We start from the raw sequence: 27886 nt of genomic DNA on the forward strand, positions 1-27886 counted from the left end.
GCACACGTGCATGCATGTGTGTCTATCTCCATCATCCTCCAGGCCGCTGGTTCCCTCTTAGTTTGCATCCTACCGACCCCTGGCACTTGGATGTCTGAGCTTTTAGGCTCTGTCTGCTCGGTACAGTCTCCACAGTCTCTCCTCTCCCCACAGCCTGAAGGAGGCTAAGTCTCACCCGGCTGGCTGTCCTCTCCACCCTCCACCTGGCTGCTGCCCACAGTGTCTAACACAGGGTCTTACGACTCTACCCCTCCCCTCTTAAGTATCTTCTGTCCTCAGGATTCCCGCACTCACCTTCCCACCACCATGCTCAGGGCCACCTTCTGTCTGTTAGGGAGAGGATGTTGGCAGACACGTGTTCACCGACGTTTGAGTCAGGAAGTCTCGGTCCAGATCCCAGCTGTGCCATGAGCTGTGCTTCCTGAGCCTCTAGGGCAGTGGTTCTCGACCTTCCTAATGCCGCGGCCCTTTAATACAGTTCCTCATGTTGTGGTGACCCCCAACCATAAAATTATTTTCGTTGCTACTTCATAACTGTAATTTTGCTACTGTTATGAACCATAATGTAAATATCTGATATGCAGGATGTATTTTCATTGTTACAAATTGAACATAATTAAAGCATAGTGATTAATCACAAAAACAATATGTAATGATATATGTGTTTTCCGATGGTCTTAGGCGACCCCTGTGAAAGGGTCGTTCGACCCCCAAAGGGGTTGCGACCCACAGGTTGAGAACCGCTGCTCTAGGTGGTTTTTATTGCATCGACTTGGCCGGTGAAGAAAATAGGTTCAGAGCGGTTAATAAGGCTGCTTTCCCAGTTCCTGGAACTCAGAGGCAGTACAGCTGGGATTTAAATCCAGGTGGTTCTTCAGAGCCCACAGGCCTTCCCCTCCAGGACACTGCCTTTGTTAATATGCCCAGCTGACCCCTGAGAAGCCAGAGATGACAGCAGCGGTGTGACGCCTGGTCAGCTTCTGCCTGCCTTCTTTTGCCTCCAAAGTTTTCATCTCGTAAAAGACTTTTCTGCTTTTGTATTAGCTCTTTGAAAAAAAAAAAGCTGTTTTCTTAAACTTTCTGCCATCAGATTTCATCACCTTCTTCCATCTCTGCAATCTGGCTCGACGTCACAGACGGGAACCAGGCGCCAGGGAAGTTATCGATGTGCCGGGAGACTTTCAGAGTGGCCAGGATCAAAGCTGTCCCTCACCCAGCAGGGCTTATTAATTATGTCCCCGCTCCCGTATTTATATTATATTGATTCGAGTTCATTAGACTGGGAATGTACTGGTTTGGGATTTCTTTCATTGATCCTTTCTCTGAGCTCTGATTGGGAGCGAGCATTGAGCAGCTAGTTTGCACAGACACAATGTCCTGCCGTAAAAATGCCCTCCCGGGTCTGCCTGCAGCCCGCGAGGGACTCTGAGCCATGTGAAGTTTTGTCATCCACGCTGTGGTTATTAGAAAAGGTGGGATTTAGGCTCAACATGTTGATGAACTTTTCAATTACAGGAGATGAGGTACTCTATAAACCAGGGCAGGATGGCACATCTTTTGCAGATTTCAAAAAGCAGCAATTCCTGGGTTCTGGCTGAGGTTTTAAAGTCAAGAGTGGATCTTTTGAAAGGGTGACAAGGGATGTTGGCCTGTAGCAAGCCAGTGCACTAAGAATCAATCATTCATTAGATGTTAGAATGATATTCTGGATTGGATTTCTTTTTAAGCCTGCAGTTCTTCTCCTAGCCTCTGGGTGGCCCCTGTGGGGCTCCTGGTCCCCCTTGACTAGGCAGCCCATGGGCATATCCTGCTCTGATCCTTGGTGATTGCAGAATAATGAAGGAAACCCTTCAGTTGATGGATAGGGTGATCAGAACTAAAACAATTTAAGCAACATGGGTGGGGGTGGGGATGGAATGGCAAACTTTGAATCAGGCAAAGATTAGAAACCATCTGTCACATCATTTCAGAGTGAGATCCTGATGCCAGTGCCAAACTGCTTCCCCCAGCTGTGAAACCCAAAATTCCTTTAATAGGAAACAAGGACCTTCATTTTTACTGGCAACATAGCTCTTTAGAATGCAAATATTAACTAAATTTTCTATTGAATTTAACAGCTTACACAGCACTTTCCAATGCATCATTTCCTTGGGTCTTCTTAGCCACCTTGAAGATATTCCCTACTTACTGACGAGGAAACTGAGGCTCAGAGCCCTTCCCCACTTCCCCAGGACCAGACAGCTAGTCAGAGGCCGGGCAGGATTTTTACTAAATGCTTTATTGAGATACAATTCACATACCATAAAATCCACTTTATAAAGGTGGCTGGAATTGTAATTTAGTAGTTTCTGGTATATTCATAAAGTTGTGCAACTATCATCACTATCTAATGCCAGAACATTGTCATCACCCCCCAAAGAAACCCCACACCTGTCAGCAGTCACTGCACGTCCCCTGCTTGCCACGGCCACGGCCACCTCTAATCTACTTTCTGTCTCTGTGAATTGGCCTGTCCTGGACATCCTATATAATAAACGGCTAATATGCAAATCGACCAAATGTCGGAACGACGCTATGATGCGCACTGACCACCAGGGGGCAAATGCTCAACACAAGAGCTGCCCCCTGGTGGTCAGTGCACTCCCACAGGGGGAGCGCCGCTCAGCCACAAGCCAGGCTGATGGCTGGCGAGCACAGCAGCGGTGGTAGGAGCCTCTCCTGCCTCCGTGGCAGCGCTAAGGATGTCCAACTGTGGCATAAGCCCACTCCCTGCAGTCAGACATCTCCCCTGAGGGCTCCTGGACTGTGAATGGGTGCAGGCCGGGCTGAGGGACTCTCCCCCACCCCCCGCCCCGAGTGCACAAATGTCAAGCACCAGGCCTCTAGTTTTGTATAAATGTAATCATACGGTATGTGGCCTTTTGAAATTGGTCTCATTTACTTAGCATCGTATTTTGAAGGTTCATCCATGCCATACCATCATGTAACAGCCCTTTATTCCTTTTTATGGCCAAATAATATTCCTTTGTGTGGCTGTATCACATTTGTTGATCCCTTCATCAAACTGATGGGCTCTTGGGCAGTTTCCATCCCCCCTGGTCTGCCGGCTTCTTCTTAGTCTATGCCGGTTGGGAGATGCGGAGGACATGGTGGACAAGGCCGACTGTGTCAGACTTACTGGGGCCCGAAATTACCAAAACCACTGTGGGTCTTTTAGTGGACGTACAGTTTGTCTAGTTGAAGGGAATACGGGGAGGGTTGGGCGAGGAAAATGGCAGATCCATGAGCGTCCTGCTGAAAAAGGCTCCCTGAGCTCACTGGTCCGTGGCCCACCCTCCTGCTCACAGGCTGCTCTGCCCCTTCTCACCAGCTCTCCCCCTTCCTCCACACGCCGGACCTCATCTCTTTCTTCTGAGGATCCTTCTGACCCTCCGTGACTCCTCAGCTGCCACCTACTGTCCCTCCCTGTTTGTAACTCCCAGAATTCACAGTGGGTACCAGTGCTTTTCCCTCTGCTTCCCTGTTGGAGTCAAGATAGCATCTTTCCTTCTTCCTTCCGTCCTGCTTCTCTCACCTGTAAGGTCCCGGTAGACCCGCCCTGGCCAGCTGCACAACCTAGGCTGTGGGCCCGGAAGCAGTGCCAGGCAGGAGGCTCACACACCGGAGTGCGTCTCAGGCCTGCGTCAGCTGGCCAGAGACAGAGGTGACGGGAGATCTGGTTCTATGGCGGTTTGTGGCGTGCCCACTGAATTCTGTTCTGTCTCTCTTTCTCTCTCCTCCCCCCCACCCAGCTCTTCCCAGGCCCCCTGCAGACCCTCTCCAGGAAGATCGTGCGGTCTAAGATGAACAGCACCCTGGTCGGGGTGTTCACCATCACCCTGGTGTTCCTGTCGGCTTTTGTCAACATGGTGGGTGGTTCCACCTCTCCAGCCCCATTGGGTGAAACCGGGGGAGCCCTGCACCCCTCGAGCATGGGCTGGGAGGAGAGTCTCCCCCAGACCCTGGAGTTCTCCCTCCCAGGAAGTCTTCTTTGGGTCCCACCTCAGGTCTGGGATCAGGTTAACTCCTAAAGCCGCTCCCGGTCTCTGGAAGTCCCCAGGGGGTGTGTGGGAGCCCCGCCGTGGGCGCAGGCACTGCCAGGTCCTCAGCCTCTTCCAGGCTCCTCTCCTGTCCCGGGTCGGGATCAGGCTGCACCCAAGACGGAGAGTGAACAGGAGCCCACTGCCCTGTGGGGATGGCCCGCCCTGGCCTGGCTCCCCGCTGACTCTCCTCCCCGCCCCCAGTTCATGTGCAACTCCCAGGACCTGTTCGGCTGCCTGGCAGATGAACACAACGTCAGCACCAGCCAGGTCAACGCGTGCCATGTGGTGGAGTCCGCCGTCAACTACAGCCTGGGGGACGAGCAGGGCTTCTGCAGCAGCCCCTGGCCCAACTGCAACTTCCCCGAGGTACGGCCCAGAGGGGCGGGTGCAGATGGAGAGCCTCCCGCCCCACCCCCTCTCTGCCAAGGGCTGCTCTGAGGGACAGTCAGGGGCTTCAAGGTCACTGCCCTTTCAGTGACCTCATTCCCTCGATCTCTCTCACTCCACGTGCCAGACACCAGTGAAGGAGGCCAACCTCCTCAACGCAACAGTAACACCAGCAATAGCACAGCCCTGCTCACACAGCACTCACCACTGCGAGGCACTGTGCCGAGTGCGTTACAGACACTTACTATCTTCACAGCAACCCTGTGACACAGATGCGGTTATTACCTCCTCTATGCAAATGAACCGAGGCACAGACAGCTTACGTAACTTGCTCAAGGTCACACAGGTCGTAAGAGGCAGAGCCAGGCTCCTGCCCAGCTTGTCTGGCTCTCGAGCTCGTGCTCTGAGCCCGGGGGTGGAGCTGTTTCTGGACCCTCGGCTTGGGCAGGACCCAAGGCTGCCTCTGGAGAACCCGGCCAAGCCCCTGCTGTGGGTCAGAGAGCAGCGGCACAAGAAAGTCACCCCTTCAAAGTGTACAGTTCAGTAGCTCTTAGCATAGTCACACACTTGTGCAGCCATCATCATGGTCTGATTTTAGAACATTTCCGTCACCCGGAGAAGAAATGGTGTACCTGTAGCTTACTGGGTTTAACAATGGCTCTGAGAACCCTAGGAAGCAGCGTGCGTTAAATGCCTGTGGTCCGTGAGCTGCTCCAGTCACCTCACTGCGTTTTCTTGGGGAGCAGTTTGCCAGGGAGCAGCAGGCCAGGTTTCCAACGCAGGGCACCCCCTCCATGTACTGGGTGATCCCCACACCTCAGTTCCCATTTCACATGAAGCCTGTAAGATGATGGCAGTTCTGCCTTTTCCTGGGGAGAGGGTCCAAGCATTCATTCAACTCACAAGGGCCCAGAACTGCAGTGCGGACCCCTGGGCGGCCACAGTGGCCTCTCCCCCGTCCCTGGGAGGGAGCCTGGTCTGCCTTGCGGCACAGACAGGGCAAGGGAAACTCAGTGAGGAGCCGGACTCCGCGATGCTCCCTAGACCAGCGCTTCCCCTCCTCCTGTCCCGGGGCCCAGGCCAAGGGCTCCCTCTCCCTGGGCGGCCACGCTCCTCAGGCACCTGGGGGGGGGGGGCAGGCCTAGGCCTCGCACTCCCGCCTCTGTTCCTTCTCACATCTGGACAAGAGCCCACGGAGCTGCTGCCTGAGGGCTATTTGCTGAGAAGCAGAAGCTGTTTCTGGTCTCGCACTTGTCCCTTGGTGTCGCTCCAGGGAAGAAGCGGAGGAGTGGGGGAGAGGGCAGGGCAGAGCCTGTTCTAGCTCCCCGTTTTCTGGAGATGGGCGGTCCAGCTGTCAGTCTTCGGTCCTCACCAGCCCCACCAGTTTCAGCCTGTTTATCCCCGCTGGCTACATGCTCCAGGGCTGACCCACCCCACATGGCTGTTCTGAGTCACAAACCCTGAGGCCCTTGGGCAGCCCAGCATTAAGCCTTAGCCTCCTGGTTGTGTGGGCTCTGGGTCCCAGTGGCAATCCAGGCTGCGCTTGGTGCCCCCTCCCCATCTCCCAAGGACGGGCTTAATTATCGTTGGGCTGAATTAACTGGGTCTGCCTCCCTGCTCCTTCCTCTGCCCCTGTTCCTGGTGGTGACTTGAGGCTGGTCCCGCCCCTTTCAATCACAGGGGTCCTCTGCAGCCCCTCTCGGGGTTCCCGAAGACCTGCGGAGTCAGGAAGTCCAACCTGGGGGCAACCTCACTGCCAGCCACCGCCTTTTGGCCTCCAGCCAAGGCAGAGGCAGTGAATAGCGAGTCCCAGTGTCTGACTCAGAAATAATGCTGCTAAATTTGAAAGCAAGAACAAAATAATAGATGCTGGCATGTCTGGGATTAGCACTGGGGATGGCAGAGCAGAAGGGGCCTCTGAGTCTACCTGAGTCAGCCCCTCGGTTGTCTGAGAAACTGAGGCTCAGAGGCCAGAAGACACTCCCCCAGAGTAAATCGTACAGGGCCACCGCCCCTGGTCTGAAGCCTGCCAGGGCGGATATATTTTGGACTTCCGAACTCTTCAGATTTTAAGAGGTTACCTCACACCCCCAGTGCAGTGTGCGCAGCAGCTGATAGTGAAACATGGTAATTTTTCTGCAGCAAAATGTATGGATAGTCACAGGAAGCAGGATAAAGATGAGAGTTAACGGCACATCAGGTGGGTCAGGTTGCCACCACATCAGTTAGGAAAACATGTTCAGTTTTTAGAGCTTTGGATTTAAAGCTGCAAATCGAGAGTTTTGGGCCTGTGATCCCCACAGTTATTGGGGGTGCAGGGCACTGCCCCAAATCACCTCATCTCGGGTCATCGTCACCGTGTGCCCATGAGATAGGGGATTTTGCAAACAGGGAAACTGAGGTTTAGAGAGGTTGAGTACATGGCCCAAGTCACACAAACAGTGCATAGTGTATCAGGATGTAAGTCCAGTCGGCCTGAGCCTGGAGCCGTGCTCTAACCATGGGCCCTTCTGACAGTGCTGGTCAAACCCAGCCTGGAGGGAGCCCCATCTCCTGGTTCCTCATCAGGGCCCTTCACATCACACCACAGGTTTGCATCAGCAGAAATATCCCCAGGCGAGGCTTCACTGAGGCGGGCTCAGGCTGGATGGATGCTGGAGTGCAGGGCCCGGAGGGGGCGGGGCCTGAGGGGCGGGGCCTGGCCGCTGAGGCCTGCTGCTTTCTCTCCCTAGTACTTCACCTACAGCGTGCTGCTTAGCCTGCTGGCCTGCTCCGTGTTCCTGCAAATCAGCTGCATTGGGAAGCTGGTGCTTATGCTGGCCATCGAGCTCATATACGTGCTCGTCGTCGAGGTGCCCGGTGTGACGCTCTTTGACAATGCCGACCTTCTGGTCACCGCCAATGCCATGTAGGTGGCACCCTCCTCAGGCCCCCACTGGGTCTGGGCATTGCAGAAAGGTGGGAAGAGCAGGAGGCTGGGCCCTGGGCTGGGGGCGGGGGAGTGTCCTGTGGCTCTGACCATCTAGTTTCTCCCTTTCCCAGTGGCACAGCGGCCTCGGGGTGGCTGACCCCACTGTTCCCTCCAGTTTCCTACTCAGCCCTGCCCTTGGGCCTCAGATAATTGTCCCTGACGTTTCCAGGGCAGCCTCTGAGGAGCTGTTTTCACTCCGACTGCCTGTGCACCCTGTGCCCAGGGGTTGAGGTCACAGGGCTGGCTAGCAAGGTCTTGGGGAGCAGAGGAAGGGCCTCTGTGTTCATGGACCCTGCGTCCCACCTGGCGCCAGGCCCTTGGACATACATGACCACTTTCCATCCTCAGCAACCCCACCAAGTAGGCCACGCTGCCAGGGACGTTGGGTGGTTTGTGCCCGGCTCAGAGGCTCCTGCCTGTGATGGCGAGTGGTGAAGTCCCACAGTCCGGGGGAGGGGGTGTATGGGACGCAGGGCCACAGGCTCTCTAGCTGGCCGTCAGCCTGGCCATAGAGCGGCAGATGTCAGGTTACTGAGGGGCAAGACCTCTATCTAGCTTTGGGTCAAGTTGAGTTTCAGTCTCAGCCTCAGATACACATGTGGCTATTTTCCCCGAGCCTCATTATTTCTCCCAGTAAAGTGGGAACAATAATGCCCACAGTGGTAAAATGTACGTAAAGTGTAGTATGATATGCAGGACACATCCCCCCGCCCAACACGCACTCAGGAAGCACGAAGAATGTGAGTGGCAGGTCTGTCCGCTGAGGAAACGTGGCAGACTGTGCTCTCTGAACCAGAGGAAGGGCCATTAATCCCCAAGGATGCACTCGGCCTGCCGTGTTGTAGGCGCCGAGCTGGCAGTGAGGTACCGGCACTCCTTGTGAAGAGAGTATCACCTGGAAAACGAAGGTGTAACGAAGGACCTAAGTCAGATTCAAGGAAGAGCTTCTGGTGGCTGCGTGGGGCTGTGGGCAGATGACAGGGAGACCTTGCAGCGTTGGGAGCAGGGCCGGCCGCAGCCCAGAGAGGAGGAGAGGAAGGTGGTCTGGGCCTTTCTACCCATGGGTCAGGTGGGAGTGGGAACTTTGCCTCTTCTGTCCTACCTGCTCCTCCCCCACCCCTAGCCTCTCCTAGCCTCCCCTCCCTTCCCCTCTTCTCTCCTCTCCTCCTGCTGAAGTAGCAGCAGAGAATGGAGGTCATTTCTGGGCTGGGAGACCCTGACTTGGCTCTCGGGCATCACTGTCCAATAGATGAATAATGCAAACCACAGATGTAATTCAGAATTTCCTAGTAGCTGTATTAGCTAGGCCACATGCAGCAGCCACACACTTGCACTCAGTACTCCTTTAAGCTCAGTAGCCCCATGTGGACAGTGGCAAACATCCTGGATGGTGCAAAGGGCTGGGCTGGGAGAGGTGGATATGTCTGGGTCCCCAGGGTCCCAGGTAAAGGCTGGGTAGTGTGTGGTCATGGCACCCAGATGCTAGGTGGTACTGGGCTTTTTCCTCCCATCCTGAGAGCTTCCCTGGATCAGGAGGGGTGCTGGGGTGGGGGCGAAGGAGCACTAGCAGTGGGAGTAGCAATATTGGACACGGGGGTCAGAGCAAGGTGGGGGCACAGCAGGGTGGACACAGCAAAGTGGGAGCAGAGCAGGGTGGGGGACATAGCAGGGTGGGGGGACAGCAGAGTGGGGGGCAGAGCAGGGTTGGGGAACAGCAGAGTGGGGATCAGAGCAGGATGGAGGACACAACAGGGTGGGGGAACAGCAGGGTGGAGGGATACAGCAGGGTCGGGGGATACAGCAGGGTGGGGAGAAACAGCAGGGTGGGGGGCAGTTCAAGGTGGGGACACAGCAGGGTGGGGGATACAGCAGGCACTGAGCTGCCGAGTGGCCCTGAGCAGCCCTCCCACTTCTGTTCACAGAGACTTCAACAACAACGGGACCTCCCAGTGGTGAGTTGATGTTCTCTCTCTCTCTCTCTCTCTCTCTCTCTCTCTCTCTCTCTCTCTGAGTTCTCAGAGAGGGCCTCTCCCTCCCTTCGCACAGAGCAGCGGGGCCAGCAGAGAAGGCAGAGGGGCCCAGGTGGGAGAGGGCTTTGTGGCAGGTGGACCCTCCTCTCCCTCGTATCAAGGGGGTCTCATTGGGTAGATGCCCCCCTTTTTATGATCCCACCACCCCAAGGTGATCTATAGACTCGGGCCGGGGCCTTGGGTCCTACAGGCCATTCCACAGGCTTCACCTTAAAGCGTTCAGCCTCAGGCTCTTCCCCAGGAGCATGTGTCCACCCTCAGGCCTAGAAGGACAGGAACCAGTGCCCCCTCCGCCCCCCGGTGTGGGGTTAAGCCCTGCATCGGGCTGCATTTGAGATTTGAGCTCTTTGCTGGCACAGGGAGCAGGGTTTGGGATAGCTGCTTTTATTAAGAGTGTTCTTTTTAATGTTAACAGAAATATAATTAGATAGTAATTAGCACTTTTGGAGTTCCTACTGTTAGGTACAAAGGATTTGTATATAACATTTTTAATTTTTATCACAAGTTTGAAATGTGGGCATTGTTACTCCACCTTACAGATTAGGAGACTAAGGTTCAGAGAGGTTAAGAAACTTGCCCAAGGCTGCCCAGAGACGGTCCGTGTGGCCTGCCTTGCTCCCTTGTTACTGCGCCCACAGCCTGTCTTGTCCACTAAGAGACCTGAGATGTACACGTAGCCTTTCCCAAGGGCCTCCTTCACCCTCGGACGTGACCAGGGGGAAGGTCCCCAGGGGGGTCATGAGTTGGGAGGCCACAGAGCAGTCATGGCCGCTGAGCTGCAGGCGTGGGCGGGGCTGGGATGGGCTTCCATCAGGAAGGCTGGCAGAGGCACACCTCAGGCCACGTTTGAGCAGGAGGTGAGGAAAGGGAGGCCACACAGTGGGAGGAAGACGAAAGGCCTGAGGGGCCCCGGAGCCTGCCATGAGGTGCCAGGGCTTCTACCTCCTGCCTGCAGCCCTGAGCACGCGACCAAGGTGGCGCTGAAGGTGGTGACGCCCATCATCATCTCAGTCTTCGTGCTGGCCCTGTACCTGCACGCCCAGCAGGTGGAGTCCACCGCCCGCCTCGACTTCCTCTGGAAACTGCAGGTGGGTGGCCCTGGGGCTAGAACTGGGGTGGGGCACTTTGTGAGTGAGCAGCCCATCACCGGGGCTCGGCTGGGTCTTGGTGCTGCACTGACCAGGTGTCCTGCTCAGGCCTTGTCCCAGCAGACCAGCACCCCACGTCCCAGCAGGTCTGCTCCCTGCTCTCTGGGGCCAGGAGGCAAAACCCCAGAGCTTATTCCAGCCAAACCCACTCTGGCCAGTGCTGGGCTTGGACGGGCCCAGGAGATTTGCTCTTGTCACAAATACTGTGAGCATTTAGAGTCGTGTCGACAGAACAAGTCTGTGGTGGGAGCAGCAAGGAGGGTGGGTGAGAAGAGTGGCAGGAGAGTAGGGGCACGCAGCCCTGCGTCCCGGAGGCCTTAGTGCAGGAGCCTGGCCGGGTGCAGAAGGAAGAGGGCTTAATGTGACCAGAACTGAGCCTGAAGATTCTCCAGGGGGTTGAATGGGAGGGGCATCAAAGACCATGGACAGGAAGCTTAGCCAAGTGGCTGTGCCCTGGCTCTGGTGAAAGGTGTCTCAGAAAGGGGCAGCAGTGGGTGCTGGGTGCCCAAGTGGGGCTGAAGTCCACCAGTGTCCTGCCTCCAGGCTTCGTGCCCTGCACCCTGAGGGGCCCACCTGCGGGAGGGGACGCTGCTGGGCCTCACAGGGCGCTCCAGGTGCAGGCAGCGGCTCTGGTTACCTGGCAGACCGCCTGCAAAGGGCCAGGAGAGGGCGCCCAAGCGCACTCACAGTGCACAAGCCTGGTGTGTGCAGGTGGCCTCCGTCCTGTTATTCCGGCCCAGCTCTTGCAGGACAGGGCATAGCTCGGTCTCTTTGTCTCCCCTGGCCTGGCTCCTATGTCCCGACCACTTCTCCAGCTCATCTGCAACTGGTTAGGCCTCCGTCCTCATTAACGTTGAGATTGAAGTCTTCCTGCCGGGGCAGGAGCCCTGGCATTTCACTGGGTGCTGAGGGAAGATGGGGTACCTGGTTGCCCTGCTGCTGGGTGTTTTGCGTGAGGTCTGGGTGAGGTTTCCACTGAGGTCTCCAGTGGGGACACCCTGAAGTTGGGGGAGCAAGTGTTGCATGGGAATGGCCCTCAGAAGCCCTGGGTGGGGGGGACCTCAGGGATAAGGCTGCACTGGCTCTTCTGTGCTGCAGAGAGGGCGGGGGGCCTCCACGGGCCCCTGGTCTGAGGCCCACCCTCATGCCCGGTCCCCATTCCCTCAGCCCTGGACTGCAGCCCAGCCCCGCAGCAGTGCTGAGCGTCTGGGGAGGTTTGGGGACCAGGCTGTTCTCAATCACCCCTCAGCGCATCTGCAGCCCCAGAGACACATGTCATTAATGTTTCCCTCCACACAGGAGAGACACAAGCAGACACAGGTTGATTCCACTTATTCTCCCTGACCTCCTCTGGCCCCACAGCTATGCTCCCCCCACCCTTTTTATCTTTTTGGGGGGAGTAAGTTTTAAAAAATAATTAAAAACCTACAGAAAAGTTGCAAGAACAGCATAGAGAACTCCACAGTCCCTTCATCAGATTCCCTAACCATTTTTTCTGCATTTGCTCAATTGCCCCACCCTTCTAACATGATGCCCCATCACCCCCAAATTTTCTGATGTCCACCTTCAAAAAGCAAGGACATCCATCGTCACCCCACCCGACCTCCCAGTCAGGAAATCAACACTGGAGCAGCTTCATCCCACCCACAAAGCCCATTTGAATTTTGCCAGGGGTCCCAGTTCTTTTAATTTTTTTTCCTAATGAGGATACATCCATCATTGAATCCATAGAAAGAGGAAGTGCCAGGGTCCAGCCCCAGCGGTCCAGGGGTTCCCAAAGGTACATATGGACAGAGTCGGAGAAGAATGAAGGACACGGAGACAGCGTTCAGATGATCAGCATAGCCAGGTTCTCTCTTTATTCTAGGTGGATCTTCCTGTGCCTGGCTGAGGCCACAGAGAGAGATCCAGAGGCAAGCTGAGCCTTTATTTTAAAGTCAGAGGTAAACAAGGTAGTGGTTACCATAGTTACACTGTTCTTGTGAGTTTCACTTGTTTTGGCAGCACTTGCTGCACCTCCCTCAGCCCATTAGCTTCCCAGATAAGATCTAAGGAGCGTCATAAGGTCAAGCCTAATTATGCTAAGAGGACTGTGCCCTCTAAGCTAGGACTTGTTTGTGACTTTGCCAACAGGTCAGTCTGAGGCTTAACCCTATAGCCGTGCCCTACAAGGAAGGAAGAGGAAGAGGAAGAGGGAGGGAGGGAGGGAGAGAGAGAGAGAGAGAGAGAGAGAGAGAGAGAAAGAAACATCAATCAGTTCCTCCACACACAGGCCCTGACCAGACCTTTGGTGCACTGGATGATGCTCCAACCACTGAGTCACCTTGGCCAGGGCAGTGGTCCCAGTTCTAACCCAGGATTCTTTGCATTTAGTTCATGTCTTCTCAGTCTTTCCTGGCCTCCCAGTCCTTGCCAGTCTTAAAGAGATCCGTGTGCTGTGACCCTCAGATGTTGACATTTCCCATGTCCAGTCTCAGGTCACACCTTCTTGGAGGAAAATCATGGAAATGACGCTGCTCCTTCTCAGTGCATCACACTGGGGATTCCACTGGGCTGACCTGTCCCCTCCCTGGTGACGTTAACCCTGATCACCACTCAGTGGGCGACTGCCGGATTTCTCCACTGTCAGAACGCCGTCTTCTCTTTTGCATTCAGTTAGCGCTTTGTGGAAAGATTCTGATAGTACACCAATATTCTGATCCTCAGCAAACCTCCACCCACCAGTCTCAGCATCCATCTCGCCTCCTGCCTGCCTGGCCGTGATGACACGCGTCCGTCCTTCCTCCCACATTGTGAACCGGCATCCTGCTATCAGGAAGAGCCTCCTCCCCGCTCACTTAGTCACTCATTTATCTGTATCAGCACGGACTCATGGCTTCCTATCCCATTCAGTGGGCTTTACTCTGCTCCTCTCATTACTTTAAGTTTTGACATGTCTCCATCACTCTTGGAGCATTTGCCGACTTCCTGGCACAAGCCGATGTCTCAGGCTCATCACCTACTTTCCCTGCTCCAGCCCAGCTGTCAGTGATTTCTTCAGAGGCCCCAGTTCTCTGGCGTGGAGAATGGTACTTAGAAACCAAGATCGGGGGCTCAGTGTGCTCAGTGTTCTAGGTCCTCTCTGTGGACAAAGCGAGGAAATACATGTTAGTGTATATGAACATCTAAATAAAAGTACGTATGGACATATGAATACTGCCCCAGGATCTCTCTGTTGGTATTTAAAACCATGAGCTTATACCATTTCTAGTGCAACACCTCAGGCTTCTTCCTAGCCTGCCTTCCTCCAGGCTTAAAAACACCATCTCTGCTAGTGAGAAACCTGGTGCCCATTGTCTTGCAGAGATTTTCTCATTTGCTCCATGGAGCCAACCTCCCAACACCTTCAGCCCCCCTCTCTGCCCCACCACGCCCCTCCCCTCTTCACCACCTGTGGTGTGTGTGCTGGGCGTGCCACCTGGGGCGCCCATCCTCTGACCCCTGCTTCCTCAGGCACAAGGGCTCTGCACATGGCAGGGAGCGGGGAGAGGAGGTTGGAAGGGAAGTGGCTGTATCCCTTCTCCCATTTTGAAAACAATTAAGAAGGCCTGTGCACAGATGTGTGCGTGCGAGGGTGATTGTCCACCGGTCGGGCATGTCAGCCTCTCTTCCTGGAAGCTCTCCTACAGGCTCATGAAGCTTCCATGTCCCTCCATCTCCCATCCTGCTCTGGGGCTTTGGGGAGGGGGACATCAAATCAATACCAATAGTCAAATACCTGAATGCAGGTCTTTGGGGGTGGGTGGGGGACAGTCTGTTGGCCCACTCCCATCTCGCCCAGCAGCCATTTTGCTGTTGGATCTATGGTCAGGGTGGGCGGGTAGGTGCTGACAGGGAAGTGGGGAGGCCTGGGGTCTATAGCTTCTCTGAACCCCTGCACCAGGAACGCCCTTATCCGCAAGGCCCCCTCCTGGCAGAACCACTGATCTCAGTTCTCGGGGGACAGCCCACTCTTGTCCTCCTCCCACAGCACTGACCCCTGAGCCTTCCTGCCCGGCCAGAGTCCGACCCTAAAAGCATCTGGCTGTGTTGGCAGCTGCCCAGCATGTCTTGGGCCGAGTCCTCCAGATGGCAGAAGCACCTGGCCAGGGCCTGGGGGTTTGGCCTCTGATTCCATCCAAAGCCATGTTCCCAGTGTCCCCGCCCCCAGCCTACACTTCCACTCTGCCTGCCACTCTGGCCAGCTGCTCTCTGGGAATGGCGTGGGTCACATTCCTGCCACCAGCTGGGCTGGAGTGCCACTGAGTCCCCAGGATGTGGTTGACGCTCAACCATTGAGCCACACTGGCCGGGCTCACACTCTTTTTTTCTAAGTCATGCATGGCTTGGCCCACCCTCTGCCGGTCCTCTGTCGCAGGCCACGGAGGAGAAGGAGGAGATGGAGGAGCTGCAGGCCTACAACCGGCGGCTGCTGCACAACATCCTGCCCAAGGACGTGGCCGCCCACTTCCTGGCCCGGGAGCGGCGCAACGACGAGCTCTACTACCAGTCGTGCGAGTGCGTGGCCGTCATGTTTGCCTCCATCGCTAACTTCTCCGAGTTCTATGTGGAGCTGGAGGCCAACAACGAGGGTGTCGAGTGCCTGCGGCTGCTCAACGAGATCATCGCCGACTTCGATGAGGTGCGGGGCGGGCCGAGGGGCACTGGGGTCCCTGGAGGGGAGGGAGTTAGGAGACCTGGTGCCCCCCTCGCCTCACCAGATAGGACCGGTGACATCAGGAGCCCTGGCCGTGGTGTCCCAGGCACCGTCCCAGGGACCTTGCATACATTCCCTCCCTATCATCATGTCATAGGTGAGGAAGCTGAGGCCCACGGACATGACGTGTCTTGCCTAAGGTCACTGCCAGTAAGTGGCAGGGCTGGTGTCAGCCCAGGGTGTTTGAATTTGCACCTGAGCTGCCCACTGGGGCCCTGCCCAGCTGCCTTGACAATTATTCCCATCCTCCACCCTTCCTCTCATGCCACTGAGGGCTGGACATGGTGTCAGGCTGGGACCCCGCCTTTGAGAGTCTCAGGAAGGAGCAATTCCCAGGCTGAGGGAGGAGGCAGGACAAGATGCAAGGCCCTGAACATCGACAGCACAAACAAAGCCATTTTGTTATTTGTATCACACCCTTGTTGAGCTAGGACGTGCCAGGCACTGAGGATACTGTGCCCATTGGGGCAGCCTCGACTCTGGGAGCTCACCATGCAGTGAGTGTGAGGGACAATCCCAGTGCCATCCAGGGCTCAGAAAGGAGAGGGATGAGGGAGCTGGAGCCAGCAGTGTGGGAAACAGCTCGTGGACTTCTGGGCAGTGAGGTGACTGGAGTCGGCCGAGATGGGCACAGTCCCCTTACAGAGTGAGCACTGGAGGAGGCCTGGCTCTGTCAGGGAGCTCCAGGGCCTGGCACTGAGCTGGAGCTAGAGACAGGCCCTCTGTGTGAACTGGGGAGACACAGGGGCCACGCTGCCGCACTTCCCTGTGACCTCAGTGCCCCGGACTTGGGGGTGACCCGGTTTGGCCTTCTTCAGATCATCAGTGAGGATCGGTTTAAGCAGCTGGAAAAGATCAAGACCATCGGCAGCACCTACATGGCTGCCTCCGGCCTTAATGATTCCACCTACGACAAGGTGGGCAAGACGCACATCAAAGCTCTGGCCGACTTCGCCATGAAGCTGATGGACCAAATGAAGTACATCAACGAGCACTCCTTCAACAACTTCCAGATGAAGATTGGTGAGCTGCCTGGGAGGGCTGAGGGCTCAGAGGGGCTCCTGTCCCTCACCCCATTCTGCATTAGTGACCCAGGCCCAAGCATAGGCTGGCATCACAGTGTGTCCCTGCCCAAGGGGGTGGGGTGGGACCCATCACCCAGAGCTCACTCCTCCCGGAGCCTAGAGGTGCCATCTCTGCATGCTGCTCTGCGGGTGACATGCCCAGGACACCTCTTTCTGAGTGCCCGCCTCACGCCCGCGTTGGGAAGGGCTGGGTGGACCCAGTGTGGGCCTGCCCGAAAGGGGTGCTGCCCCAGGGCATGGCAGCCCCATGTATTTCAAGTCAGACTGGCTTAATAGCAGCATTTTATTTAAAAGTGTTCCACATTCACTCAGTACAAATGAAAAGCAGTGAAATGAAGTACTCATCCATTTTAAATACAAAATGAACAAACATAGTACAAGTCATTTGATTTGCAAATTTATAAAAACATTGAACATAACAGTCCTACAAAACTGTTAGCAAAATGAACATAGTGAAATATTTTAAAAACTAAACATGAAAGGAATCATGTAAAATTGACAATGAAATGATAATTTCAACATCTTAAAACACAAAACGGGTCAGCAGGGTTATTGCTGGGTTCCCTGGGGTTCCTGTGTGAGCACCAGCTCCTCGGGGCCGGGAGAGCTTTTCTAAGCTGCATCAGCGGCCAGAGAAACAGCGAGCCTGTCGGGACTCCCCGGGGTCCTCTGCCCACCGCCTCGGCCTGCGGTGGGTGGCTTCGAGGGGCTTGCAGACGCCGGGGTGGTGCCCAGGGTGGGAGCTGGCTCTGAAGAGATTGGGTTCCGAGAGAGACCCTGAGTCTGTTTCACAGTCAGGACTCTATTCTCCCTGTGCAGAAACTCTTTGAACCAAACCCTATATAATTTTTTCGGTCTTTAATTTTGTTGTTTTATTACTCCAACCTTGTGCTCTGACAAGTCTCGGCTCTGCAGAAGAGCTGACAGAATAGCACAGTGAAAACTCAAGCACATGGACACAGGCAGGCAGGCCCCACCTCCTGTAGCTGCTGGGTGATTGCAGATTACCGCTCTGGATGCGCTGCTCCATAAAGTTCAAGGTGTTTCTGCAGCTCGTTTTGTTCTTAGCATATATCTCACCAAGGACATCCCGGCAGCCAGTGTGCGTGGTTTCGGCAGTAGGGGTTTTGCTTTGCTGAGTGTTGCTGCCCTCCTCTGCTTTCTTCTTTCTTTATTTCAATTACAGTTCACACTCAGAATTGTTTTGTACTGGTTTCAGGTGTACAGCACAGTGGTTAGGCAACCATCGGCCTTACAAAGTGGTCCCCCCGATATTTCAAGCACCCACCTGGCACCATACACAGTGATTACAATATCATTGACTAGATCCCCTGCGCTGTACTTTGCATCCCCATGACTATTTTGTAACTACCCTTCTGCACTTCTCAATTCCTCCACCTTTCCCACCCAGCCCCCCACGCCCCCTGCTGCCCTCCCCCTCTTGAGGGTGGTGGGGTGAAGAATGGTGTCTGAAAGAGCAGACCTTTCTACTTTTCAGACTTCTAATGCATGATCAACTCCCTGGCATGTCTCAAGCCATAAATGATTCAGATTTCGATTTTTTTTTTAAAAAAGGAACACTAATTCACCAACATAAATACTGGTATCTCAGTCCTCAAAATTCGCACATGAAACCAAAATATTGGATTGCTAACCATCAATATTGTGATTATTGATGGCCTTGGAGACATTTTGTGGGGACTGGGCTTTGTCTGAACGGACGGCCGTGGTAGCCGGGGGCCCTGCACCCGGGAACTTGGCCAGGGTCTCACTTTGCACTGGTTGCTAGGAGGCCCAGACCAGAGCCAGCGGGGGGTCTGCCTCACCTGACGTGCAGCCTGCATTTCTGTGCTAACTTCACCCCCGGTTTCGTGAAATTGCTATTCTTATTTTCCTTGCACCCCATCTTTTCCACCTACATTGATTTATATTTTTGTAAGCTGCCTCCCCTCCTTCCTCGGGCCAGGACTGGAGACTGGGTGACAGGTAGACAAGTAGCTGGGCAGGCAGCTGGGAACCTCGGGTGGCAAAGAAATGGGCAAGTTCTGGTATGTTGGTCTAAACTGAAGGTGAAAACTTACTAATGCCACTGAGAGGGGGACGATTAGGGAAAGGCGATTAGGTGACGCACGAGGTCACTAGAAGCCTTGCAGAGGGCAGTGCTGGTGATGGCCATGCAGGAGCTGAGCATTGCCTGGGTGGTGAGGACACAGGTGCAGTGGGTGTGTGAACAGGTTCCTGTAACCTTGAGTTATGGCATTTGATAGGAGCAGAGGGTTAAGCACGGCCTTGGGGCTGGAGGACCCTGGGTATCTTCAGACCGAGAGTCCAAGGAAGAAGCCGGGCGCGGGGAGAGGAATGGGAGTGAGGGCCAGCGCTGGTCTGAGTCCTGATGAGCGTGCTGACTTCTGTCCCCTGCAGGGCTCAATATCGGCCCCGTGGTGGCTGGGGTGATCGGGGCCCGCAAGCCTCAGTACGACATCTGGGGCAATACGGTGAACGTGGCCAGCCGCATGGACAGCACCGGTGTGCCAGACCGCATCCAGGTGAGTGCAGGAGCATCCACCACCCGCCACCCCAACATCGGGGCCGCTGTCTGATGCTTGGTCTTTGGGGCAGGCCACCCACAGTTTCCAGTCAGAATTTCATTTGAGAGTGATTGGGTGGTTGGCACTGATGTCTTTGAAGCTTGGAGAACACGATTGGGTTCAGGCTCTCAGCACCTTGGACAGATCCCCAGGCCTGTGCAGAGCCCTCTGCTGCCACAGAAGGAATGAGAGGGCATAGCCTGGCCAGGGACCCAGACATTTCCTCCTCCCACAGCCTTTGTAAGCCACTGGTTGTGATTCCCAGGCCCTCCGCTCTTCCTCTGTGTTTCTTTGTTTTTCTCAGGGCTTTCTTGATTCGTTCTGCTTCAATCTGACAGCAGAGAAGCCTGGACTGGGCTCTAGTCCTGCACCCCACCTTCTCATACCCCAGTTCTCTGTGAGCTGTGGGCAGGCCCCTTAGCTTCCCTGGCCTCCGTTGTCTCAAATGTTAATGGAGCTTGTTTTATGGCTTCTGCTCACATTGACACCACTCATATGTCCCCTAACGTCTCTTTCCTGCGGGGACTCTGAACACAGGGGTTGGCTCTGAGCACGGCCCTGGCCAGCTCAGCCCGGCCTGCTGTCTGAGGGGCCTGGTCAATGGCCTCTCCTTCCATCCCTGTGCCAAGGGAGAAGTGATAGCAGATGGGAACTGGGGGTCGTGAGGGGAGATGAGGAGAGAGGAACGTGTGTTTGCAGAGCTCCTGACCTCACCCATGACAGGTATGAGCGATGCTGTCAGCAACCACACAATAATCCAGCACCTCTACTTGCATAGGGCCTCGCCATTGGCGAATACACTTGGTGACACGGCAGGGTCATCTCCCCGCAGCCCACCCAGAGGTTTCTAGCCCCGTCTTCCCTGGCCTGGTGGCTGGGCTGGGCTGGGACACTTGCTGGGGAGTTGCTGCTGGCCGGCGGAGGCGTGCTGGCCGTTCTCAGAAATGGCTCTTGGATCACCTTGTGAGGCATTGGTCCTCTGCTGCTCCCGTCACCCTCTCCTCCCCCTCCCCCTGCACAAGGGTAGTGTGATGTCTGGAGCCACCTGTGAGTTCTCCTCTTTGTTCCAAAAGCTGAAGGAGAGATAGGAGGTGCGCCACGAACTGAGCCCGGCCCTGCCCGGCCTAGCGGTGTATCCTCAGGCAGTGACTCAGATGTTTTGAGCCTGAGATCATAGTACTTCACTCACAGGGTAGGTGAGGTCAGCATCCTCACTCTCCCTGTGGGTCACCTAGAACACTTCTGCTCTGTCCTGGAGGGAGACCTTGGAAAACGCCCCAGGCAGGTGCGTGGTTGGGTCGGGAGTTCCTCCCACCGACTCAGCCTCTGCACTTCTCACGTGGACGACGGCCACGCTGAGCGGCACTGCAAGGGCACAGGAGGCTCGCCGCTGCTGGTACAGCATGGAGAGGCACTTTCCTGGGCGAGCAGTGTCCGTCCCCGAGAGCCAGGGCCAGGGAGATGCCCCCGCCCGCCCTTCTGTGTCAAAGGCAGCTCTGCCCGAGGGCAGATTCACGGCTCCGGTTGTGGATGGCCTGTCCTCCCTCCTCCTTTGCCTCCTCAGGTCACCACGGACATGTACCAGGTGCTGGCTGCCAACACGTACCAGCTGGAGTGCCGGGGTGTGGTCAAGGTCAAGGGCAAAGGCGAGATGATGACCTACTTCCTCAACGGAGGGCCCCCGCTCAGTTAGCAGCTTCCAGCTGACGATGCCAGGCAGCTGGCCTCCGGAGAAACGCAACGGCTTCTTTGTTTGCCGGGCGGGCCGGTGGAAGCCCGCGCCCCCGCCCAGGTGGCCGCGCCCTTGAGATTTTCCACGTTGATTCCAAAAGCAGTTTCTGCCTTCGTGGACGGGCGGCAGCCTCTGTCCCAGGCAGGGTGCCTGCGTCCTGCGAGCACCACGCTGACCAAAGATGACTCCCTCTGGAGAAGACTCCGCTGGACGCGACCTGGATCTTGAGTTTTCTCACGGGTGCTGCTGCTGCGTGGGTGGAGGAGCTCCTGGCGCGTGGATCGGTGTATGGCCACCCAGCGCCGAGGGCAGGGCTGAGGGAGAGGCCTGGGTGGGAAGGCAAGCGACTCTGGCTGGAGGGAGCCTAGGGGCCCTGAGGGGTCTGCTTTTCTATACGAGCCTTTAAACTTCAGACAGACCTGGCCCCTGCCCCATGGAGGCAGCCGCCGGGCAGGAGTGCTGGCTTTGGAAGGACTGTGGCCTTCACCACAGCCCCCCCTCCACCCACACACACGCACAGACAATGCCCCTCCGCGGGGAAGAGAACTAACTGCGAGGGGGAGGCCAGAGGACTCGAAGCCAGGAGTGGCGGTTCTGAGAAAAGGAAAATATTTATTAAATAAAACAAAACCTGTTTCTGCGCCCTTCTTTAGCCTCTGCTAGTTGTCCACGTGTGAGAGACCCACGGGCAACCGGGGACGCTGCTGGGGAGGGAGGCCGGGTCCCAACGTGTCTTTTTGTATTTTTTATTTTGTATTATTGAAAACCTTGGAGATCTAACAAATATACCAAATTCTATATTTTGTAAATTCTCTATATTAGAACACAGCTGTGCTGCACAGCGGGGCGTGTGTGTGCTCATTTGTACTGTCCATACGTCCAAGTGTGCATGGTGTGCGCGTGCATGTGTGTCCGTGCTGTGGAACTGGCCACATACAGGACGCCTGTTTTCCTCACTTCGGATTTGGCAGTTTTGGGTTTTCCGAGGTCCAACCCGAGCAGGGAGCGTGTCCTTTTGGGTTACCAGATGTTCTAAAGATTAAGTAGGAAGATGCGTGGACACATCACCCCATCTCTCTCTGACACACAAACACACACAGATCACTGCCCCTGGGAGAAATGCAAATGGAATAAGAAGGAAACAAAAAGCTGCTCTCCCCTCTCGCTCCCTGAGACCTCAGCCCTCCGCTGCCTGCAGGCGGGCCCTGGTGCTCAGCCAGGTGGAGGCGAGGAAGCCTGCCTGCCTCTCTCGATTGGCCGAGGTGCCTCTCCTGAAGATGGTCCCTCAGACTTGGGGTACAATGTGGCGCCCTTAGGTTCAGGGAAAGGGGGGTGGCATTGCCCTCCACCTGCAAACCAGACAAAGGAAAGGGTAGAGCCAGCTTCAGAGTCCACAGAGCAAAGTTAGCAGAAAGTTTGGTTTGTCTGGTTTTTGTTTTTTGGGGAGGGGACAGTTCAATATACCAAGAAAAAATTTCTATTTTTATACCCTATGAAGGAGGCATTTGGAAAATGATATACTACCAGAGATATTTCCAAACAGAATCCTTGGGGCCTGTGCCCAGATCTTTTCATTGCTTCTCAGGGCAGAACTATTCTCACCTCCAACACAAGCTGGAAGGGGGTGGGGTGGCAGCGGGGTGCCAGCTGCTGGGATGTGACTCTGATGCCCACCTGCTCGCTCCACCTCTGGCTGGACACTGGCGCCAGCCTCCCCCACACCCATCGCCCACCTGTCCGAACACAGCCCTGAAGCAAGGCTATGGACCCAAAACTGCCAGCCCGAGTCTGTCGCGCCTTTGCTGTCCGCCCTGAGTTCTGTATCGGCCTCGTGCCCTCGCCAGGCTGGCTTCTCCATGTCTTGTTCTCCAGTCCCCACCCCAGCACCTGCCAGGGTGCTGGATTTTCATTTTGCTTCCAACCTGAGTAACGTGTGTGTGTGTGTGTGTGTGTGTGTGTGTGTGTGTGTGTGTGCAGAGTTCCTCCTATGTTCCCCCTGTTGTCATGACCCCCACCAGCCTCGTGGGGGCCCATCCTCCGCCCTCCCTCCCCCCAGTGACTGGTTACCATGTGCAGTGCTGGCTTTTTATTCCCTCTAAGGGGTGTGCACTCTTTTTACTCCTGCTCTTGCAAAAACGGATACAATTATGATTTCCCATGGAAACTGAAAAGTCTATTTGAGTAATTTAACTATTAAACACTTTCACTGGTAATGTGTCCCGGTCTGATTTGCTGCTTGGGCTGGGCCGAGTCCCCATCTGAAGAACCGTGCACTCAGCCCTGGGCTGGTGCTGGAGAGGGAACTGTGGGCGGCAGGGACCCACTCGGCGAGGGGGACGGCACGCGGCGGAGGGGAGGACGTCAGCAGAGACCGCAGGCCTGTGGCAGCCTGGCCGTCCGGAGACCACTGCTGCTCTGGCAGGAGCCAGCTCCCTGGACTGAGGGGCAGGAGGCTGAATAAGGAGAGGAGTGAGGAGGACAGGGAGTGAGGATGGGGTCAGCAAAGATCCAGGGTCTAGGGGAGGATGTTTAAAACATGAGCCAAACATGCCTCTATGCAAAGGGAAAGGAAGCTGGAACAGGAGAGAACGCAGATCACTGAAAGCACCAAAGCAGGCGGGAGGGAGGAGATGCAGGCGGGAGGGGACTGGTTTGACCTGGACAGCTAACAGGTGGCTACCACTCACTGAGCACTCGGTGCCAGACACCGGGATGAGCACCATACAGACCTCTCAGTTCATTCAAAGCAAAGCAAGCCTGGCTGCTAAGCCCATGCAAGTAACTTCCAGCATGCCCAGCTCTTCTCCCCCCTCCCCACCTGAGGAAGGGAAAGGGCCCCTTTCAGCAGCTCCTGCCCGCTGCACCCATCACCTGCAGGATTCAGAAAAGAAGACCAGAGGGGCTCGTTCCGGTTAGGTTGGACACAGTGGGAATGAAGGGGCCAGGGAAGAAGACATCACGGGCTTCGTTGCAACAGTGGCCACGTGGGGACAGAGATGTGGCAGTCTTGGGTGGAGGCAGCCTCCTGCTCCAGAGAATGGGCAGGACTTCAGATGTACGTGGTGAAGGATGTAATTGTATTGAGCTTGTGTTTAACTCCACTTTTCAGGCTGGGTTTGGGCAGTTACGAAAGGAGACCAAATGCTAAGTAACTTCCAGCATGCCCAGCCAAACTACAGGGAGGCCAAACTACAGGGGCCGGTTGGTCTGCGTGGGAACTTCGACTCCTGAAGAACTCCCACTCTGCTGTGGGCAGTGGAGCCCAAGCCAGCAGGCAGGCGCCAGGAAGCCACACGCATGTGCACACCGGGCGACAAAGGTGTGGACTCAGGACCTTCCATCCCCTTCTCCACTGAGCGAATCCCAGAGAACACACTTGTTCTCCCTTAGAGAGCTGTGCTTTTTTCCAAAAGCATATCCATACCTAGAGTGTTAATTAGAGAAGACGCCATGATGTACCCTCACCTCCAGAAGGAAGGGACTGAGAAGGCTGGTCTATGCTGGCCCCGGCCAGTGCCACTCAGCAAAGGCCTCGCAGGAGAGGTGGAAGGGCTGGTGCTATCTAGGGGGTGGGGGGAGGGCAGACCAGAGATGACCATCCCTCACCCCACCCTGCACCATGTGAGTAAGCCTCCCAGGGTATAAAGAGCCCCCACATGCGCTTTCTCATTCGCCTTTCCCCGAGGCCCAGGAGGTACATGCCCTGCAGCTGCCCTGATCCCTGGGGACGAAAGCCGTGGCACCAGCCCGTGTGCCCATCTGGTGCTGACGATCTTGGCAGAAGAGGATTCGCCACTCCTCCAGGTGACACTAGATGAAATGAGATCCAATTACGATAGTATTATAGCTTTTCTTAGACTTGCCGATTTTCAGAAAAGTCCTTTGGTGGTGTCTTTCCTCTTGGTCGTGGGAGGAAAAATATGACATTTGCTGTCCTCTTGTCTTTCCGTCCCACCCGCAGGGTCACTGCTACTCAGGACAGACACAGGAACAAAGCCAGGAGAGGCCGCTGGTCTCCAAGGTCTCCTCCGCCTCTGGCTTCTCTGATTCCAAATATTCCTGAGCAATTTACCTGATCTTCAAGTGCCAGACCACATGTACGGCGAAAGCGCAAATCATCGGATTAGGATTTTAAGATTTTAGAGCCAAATGAAATGAAAGCATTGTTCATGAGTGACCTGTGGGAAGATCACCTCCAGACCAGTCAGAAATGGCTCTGCCCTCCAGACACCAAGCCAGTAGCCACAGCTGCGTGCAGCATGGCCAGGGGTCCTTTCCCAGCAAGATCCCTGACCTAGGGGAGGGCAGGGCTGGTGGAGATCAATGCAGGCTCACAGGGCAAGCAGGGGTTCCCGAAAGACAGGGGATGTGTGAGAAAGACTATAATGAGCAGGAAAGTAGGCATCCCGACTGCACTGGCGTGCCAGCCCCAGCCCCCACCCGCCCATCTGTTTCTAATGAGTGGAGCTGAGCTACCCCCTCACTCAGCGAGCACATATTCATCCCCAAGGCCCCTTTCATATCGCTGGTGATTAGCCCATGAATTTAAAGAATTCTCACTGGAGTCCATTAGGGACCTCATCACTCCCACCTCCCCCACAACCAATTTCTAATTTAGACCCGCCTAGAAATCTCTGGTTTGTCAGCATCTCTGGTTATTTTAACTTACACTATTTTCCAATTTTGCAAAATTTGCTTCTCTGCTTTGACGTTGTCAGTTAGCTAGAGTGGCACTTCCCTGGTTTACATGGGATTTTGGGGGGCAGGGTGGAGGAGTGCATTTTGCCTCAGATTAATTTTTTGAAAGCCATGTTGCATTTCTGCTTTTTAAGAGTGCCTGAGCTCTCACATCCCCAGCATCCACATAGTTCCAATTTGTGAACTGAAGGCTGCTGACTGCCTTCCCCACCCGACTTCCCATAATGCACAGACTAAACATGCACACGCGAGCACGCGCGCACACACACACACACACACACACACACACACTCATGGGGGCCCTAGCAGAGTGGTGGGCACTAGGATGGTTGCCATCCAAGACTACCCCATAGATCACGTTGGAATGTTAAAAGTAAAGGACAAAAAAAAAAAGTAAAGGACGAAGGAGCCACACTGGATAAGGCAAGGTTCCCAGAGGCACCCTCCCCATTCAACAGCGCTCCAGTGCTTGGGAGACGGATCCTGAAGCAGTTTATCACTTCCAGGCTGGGTGACACCAGATAACTTAATCCTGTTTCCTTTCCTCAGCTGGATTCTGTTAAGCTCACATAACCGTCCGCATGCAAAACACCTGACAGACAGCAGGCACTCGGCCAGCATGAGTCCCTCAACCCCATTCTCTCTCTGGTGTCCCCGGTGCCCTGCCCAGGGGTGTGCACACAGGAGCTTGCCAGGGCACCTGCCTGCTAGACATTTCAGCAGGATCCTCACTTAAACTGGCAATTTCTGAACAGCTCTGTGCGATGATTTATTGTACTTGGGGGCATTTGCAATTAAAATGACCCTTGCTACCTTGAAAGGAATAGTAACACCAACAAGAAAGACCACAGGCTGGTGATAAATGCGGTCCTAACACTCACGGTGCCAGATCCTGTTCTAAGTGCTTTATATTTATTGACTCATTTAATTCTCACAACTCCTTGCCCAAGGCACTATTATTACCCCCTTTATAGAAGGGGAAGCTGAGGCAGAGGTTACTGCTGTCACAGCCGGTAGAAGGGGGGTCAGGGAGTCTGGCTCCAAACCCATAACCACTATTCGATATATAGCAAATGGATGCCTTCGTCTTTTTGCTCAACGTTCTGATAACTGGACCACTTCAAGCAGAATTCCCATGAGATTATTCCCTATCAGAGAACCAATGTATTCTGGACTTCAGCTAGGAAAAGGAAATGCCTCTGACCCATGAACCCAGTGGGGCTTTAACACCCTGCCGAGAATTGTACATTTGTGAGCTGGTTTTACTACAAAGACAACTGTGTACCTCCTGCCCCAGAGTCTACTCTAGACACACTGAAGGGTCATCTTTCCCCTGGCAGCCATCGTCCTGTCCCTGCCACAGATGCAGGAACTTCAGAAACGGTTTTATTCGGTCTACCGCATCTACACCGCAGGTTACATGCATCTCAGCATATATTCCTTAAGTGTTTCAACGTATTTCCTAGCTCAGTACTAGCTGGTGGTTAAGAGCTGGAATTCTGAGGCAGACGGATCTGGACTGGCATCCGGGTGCACACACAGGCTAGGACAGTGGCTGTGGTCACGTTGCTTAACTTCTCTAGGCCTCAGGTGCTTCGCCTACAACGTAGAAAGGCCTTTGTAAACGCTGTCTGTGGGGATAACAAGCCCAGCACACACAGTGCCATCTCCCCTCCATGCCAGCTGTTTGTTCTCACTGCGGCTGTATCGGTAAGAGCCCTGTGCTTGTCAGAAACACAGTTTTCTTTCTGAAAGTCTCTGTGACACAGAAAAACTGGTGTATTATTTAAACCTGAACCCCAGGTTTGAATGTGTATTTCCCCAAGTGAGCATGGGAGTTGCCCCCGCCCCTTCCTGCCTCAGCTGCCATGAGGATGAAGTATGTAGGAGGACTCAGCCCTGGCCCAGAGAAGGTGTTAACAAGCATTCTTACTAGTCCTAGGCCCCGGAGGCATTTAAAATGAAAGGTCCTTGAGACCAGGTCCTTGACAAGGCGCCTCAGAGAAAAGCATGGGCACCAAGGAGCCCCAGGGCCAAGGCCCAGCTGGGGTGGGGCTGCCTGGAGCACCCGGGAAGCGGGATGCATGCCTCCTGTCCCGTCAGCTGGAGCCGGAAGTGCTTTCTGAGGGGTGACACCTGCACTGCTGTGCTCTGGGTTGCAGGAGGAAAGGGCAAATGTGGGCCGTGGGTGAGGCTGGGCTGAAAGCCTGTGTGTTGCCAAGGAAACACCAGGAACCATTTGTAAGGCAAGGGTACTGATTCCAGGAACGCTTTGGGAGCGGAGCCTGTTCTCTCAAAGTTCCTACAGCCTCTAATTGTGCTGAGACTATCCCACACCAGGGCGCCGCCGCCCCCCTCCTCTCCCCCCTTAAAAAAACCCATGAGGGAGCAGGGGATCACGCATGCATGCGCACCAAACCACGAATGAAA

At 55.1% G+C, this 27886-nt stretch overlaps 1 protein-coding gene across 1 annotated transcript in view; it reads left to right on the forward strand.

The window, feature by feature from the left end:
• The window catches only part of ADCY5 (adenylate cyclase 5), a 154213-nt gene extending 131307 nt beyond the window's left edge, over window positions 1–22906 (forward strand). The window contains 9 exon segments of the mRNA XM_023757302.1: window positions 3792–3908; window positions 4284–4448; window positions 7202–7377; window positions 9363–9392; window positions 10426–10558; window positions 15015–15278; window positions 16172–16376; window positions 18860–18984; window positions 20591–22906. Of these exon segments, the coding sequence (XP_023613070.1) occupies window positions 3792–3908; window positions 4284–4448; window positions 7202–7377; window positions 9363–9392; window positions 10426–10558; window positions 15015–15278; window positions 16172–16376; window positions 18860–18984; window positions 20591–20719 (1344 nt within the window). The 3' untranslated portion in view covers window positions 20720–22906.
• The last annotated feature ends 4980 nt before the right edge of the window (window positions 22907–27886 follow it).

The sequence above is a fragment of the Myotis lucifugus genome, unplaced genomic scaffold (assembly GCF_000147115.1).
Source record: "Myotis lucifugus unplaced genomic scaffold, Myoluc2.0 scaffold_105, whole genome shotgun sequence".
NCBI lineage: Eukaryota > Metazoa > Chordata > Mammalia > Chiroptera > Vespertilionidae > Myotis > Myotis lucifugus.